The following is a 2,046-nucleotide window of genomic DNA, read 5'->3' as shown; positions in this document are numbered from 1 at the left end:
TTTTTCAAAATTTCTTGAAAAATGTCCTAACCGAACCGAACGCGTAGAATAGACTCCATGGCTCATTGCCTCCCATTTGTCACCAAGCAAGACCAAGACAGGAGTAAAAGACAAAAGACAAGGCAAAGTAAAATGGGGGAAATTTCCGGGCGATGGCGAAGCAGAAGGACTTGACCGAGCGAAGGTCGACGGAGGCAGAGCATCGTCACTGCTGAGCGCGTCAAGCCGAAAGGAGCAACACCATATTTTCAAGCACGTGCAGAGATACATTGACCCTGCGCAACAACGCGGGTCCCGCCGCTTGCCCGGATGCTTCCTCTCTCACCCCCTGCATTTTCCCAATAAATACTCCATGAGGGGCCAAATTCTCCTTGTTTGGTGAGTGAGGAGAGATGTCAGGGAGAAGAAACCCGCGGCTGAACATTCCGATTCCGAGCCGGCAGGCGCTGCACAGGCTCCCACTGCCGCCAGAGAGCGGCGGCGGCGGAAGGGCGGCGGAGGGGCGGCGGCAGGACGTGGAGGAACTGGGGGAGTTGGAGCGGCTGGAGGCGGTGGGGCACGGCAGCGGCGGAAAGGTGTACAAAGTGCGGCACCGGAAGACGGGGGCGGTGTATGCCCTGAAGCTGATCCAGGGCAACCACGACCACAACATACGCGGCCAGATGATCCGCGAGATGGAGATTCTGAAGAAGACGGACTCCCCTTTCGTGGTGAAATGCCACGGAATATTCGACAAGGGGGAGGAGATCCACTTCGTGCTGGAGTACATGGACGCCGGCTCCCTCCACGACGCCGCCCCCGCGCACAAGACGTCCGAGGATTTCCTGGCGGCGGTGGCCAGGAACGTGCTGCAAGGCCTCAAGTACCTCCACCGGGAGAAGATCGTTCACCGGGACATCAAGCCCTCCAATCTTCTCATCAACCGGAAGCAGGAGGTCAAGATTGCGGATTTCGGCGTCAGCAGGATACTCTCGCAGACGCTCGACCCCTGCAACACCTACGTCGGCACGTGCGCCTACATGAGCCCCGAGAGGTTCGATCCCGACAGCTACGGCGGCCGTTACGACGGCTACGCCGGTGATATTTGGAGCCTCGGCCTCAGCCTCCTCGAGTGCTTCACCGGCCACTTCCCCTTCCTCAAACCGGGCCAGAAGGCCGACTGGCCCACTCTCATGTGCGCTATCTGTTACGGCGACCCGCCGGCGCCGCCGCCCACCGCCTCCGCCGACTTTCAGGGCTTCATCCGCTGCTGCCTTCACAAAGATGCCAGGAAGAGATGGACCGCCGCACAACTGCTCCAACACCCTTTTGTCTGCAGGTCACGTAATAACCCCTCTTCTTGCTCTCTCTCCCAATCCATGCAGTCGCTCAGAATCTGATCTCGCCGACCACTAAAAATCTCATCTTTCCGTGCAAGAAGAATCTGATCTCGCCGTCCAGTAAAAATCCCATCTTTCCATGCAAGAAGAATCTGATTTCGCCATGCACGCAAGAATCTGATTTCGCCATACAAGAATTTGGCCTTTTCCATATTAATTCAATTTCACCCCGCGATTCTGTCCACGCGCAGGGGACGAGGAACGAGCGGACTAAATAACGCGGTCATTCCTTTCATAGGTTTTTACTGTACAGAACCAGAAAGGGGAAAAACAAAAACACCTACTGTTGTTGTTACTGTGTAGTTAAAACTAATTTTGCCCAGTCCGGACGGCCGTGGCCTCGGATGTTTCTGAAATGTTCAATATTTTGACTAAAGCGTCGTTTCCCATCATTTTAATATTGTTCGTCATCTCTGATGTTGTCGTTGTTATTAACCGTGTCAATGCATTGAAGGTTTCAATGACCAAGTAAGTACTCGAGGATGTTTGGATGGATCGGGTTTGTTATCTTCAACTTGGGCATTTTAGGGGTCAAGGTAAATGTATAATTTAATTGTTTTCTCTGAAACTTTATTGTGGCTGAATTAAAGCTCTTCTAAGTGCAACTCAGATTACATTTTGATTTTTACTATGGAAATTTAAAATTTTGGGTTTTTGGTGTGATGGT

General features: G+C 52.8%; 1 protein-coding gene across 1 annotated transcript; it reads left to right on the top strand.

The window, feature by feature from the left end:
• Nucleotides 1-267: 267 nt before the first annotated feature.
• Nucleotides 268-1,777, top strand: LOC149532290 (mitogen-activated protein kinase kinase 9-like). Its single transcript, XM_089803923.1, has one exon. The coding sequence runs from the start codon at nt 393-395 to the stop codon at nt 1,377-1,379; it is 987 nt and encodes a 328-aa protein (XP_089660049.1). The 5' UTR covers nt 268-392; the 3' UTR covers nt 1,380-1,777.
• Nucleotides 1,778-2,046: the final 269 nt, after the last annotated feature.

This window comes from Cupressus sempervirens, chromosome 10 (assembly GCF_028749045.1).
Source record: "Cupressus sempervirens isolate cs-2001-9-10 chromosome 10, ASM2874904v1, whole genome shotgun sequence".
In the NCBI taxonomy this organism is placed as follows: Eukaryota; Viridiplantae; Streptophyta; class Pinopsida; order Cupressales; family Cupressaceae; genus Cupressus; species Cupressus sempervirens.
This window is presented reverse-complemented; position numbering and strand designations above follow the sequence as displayed.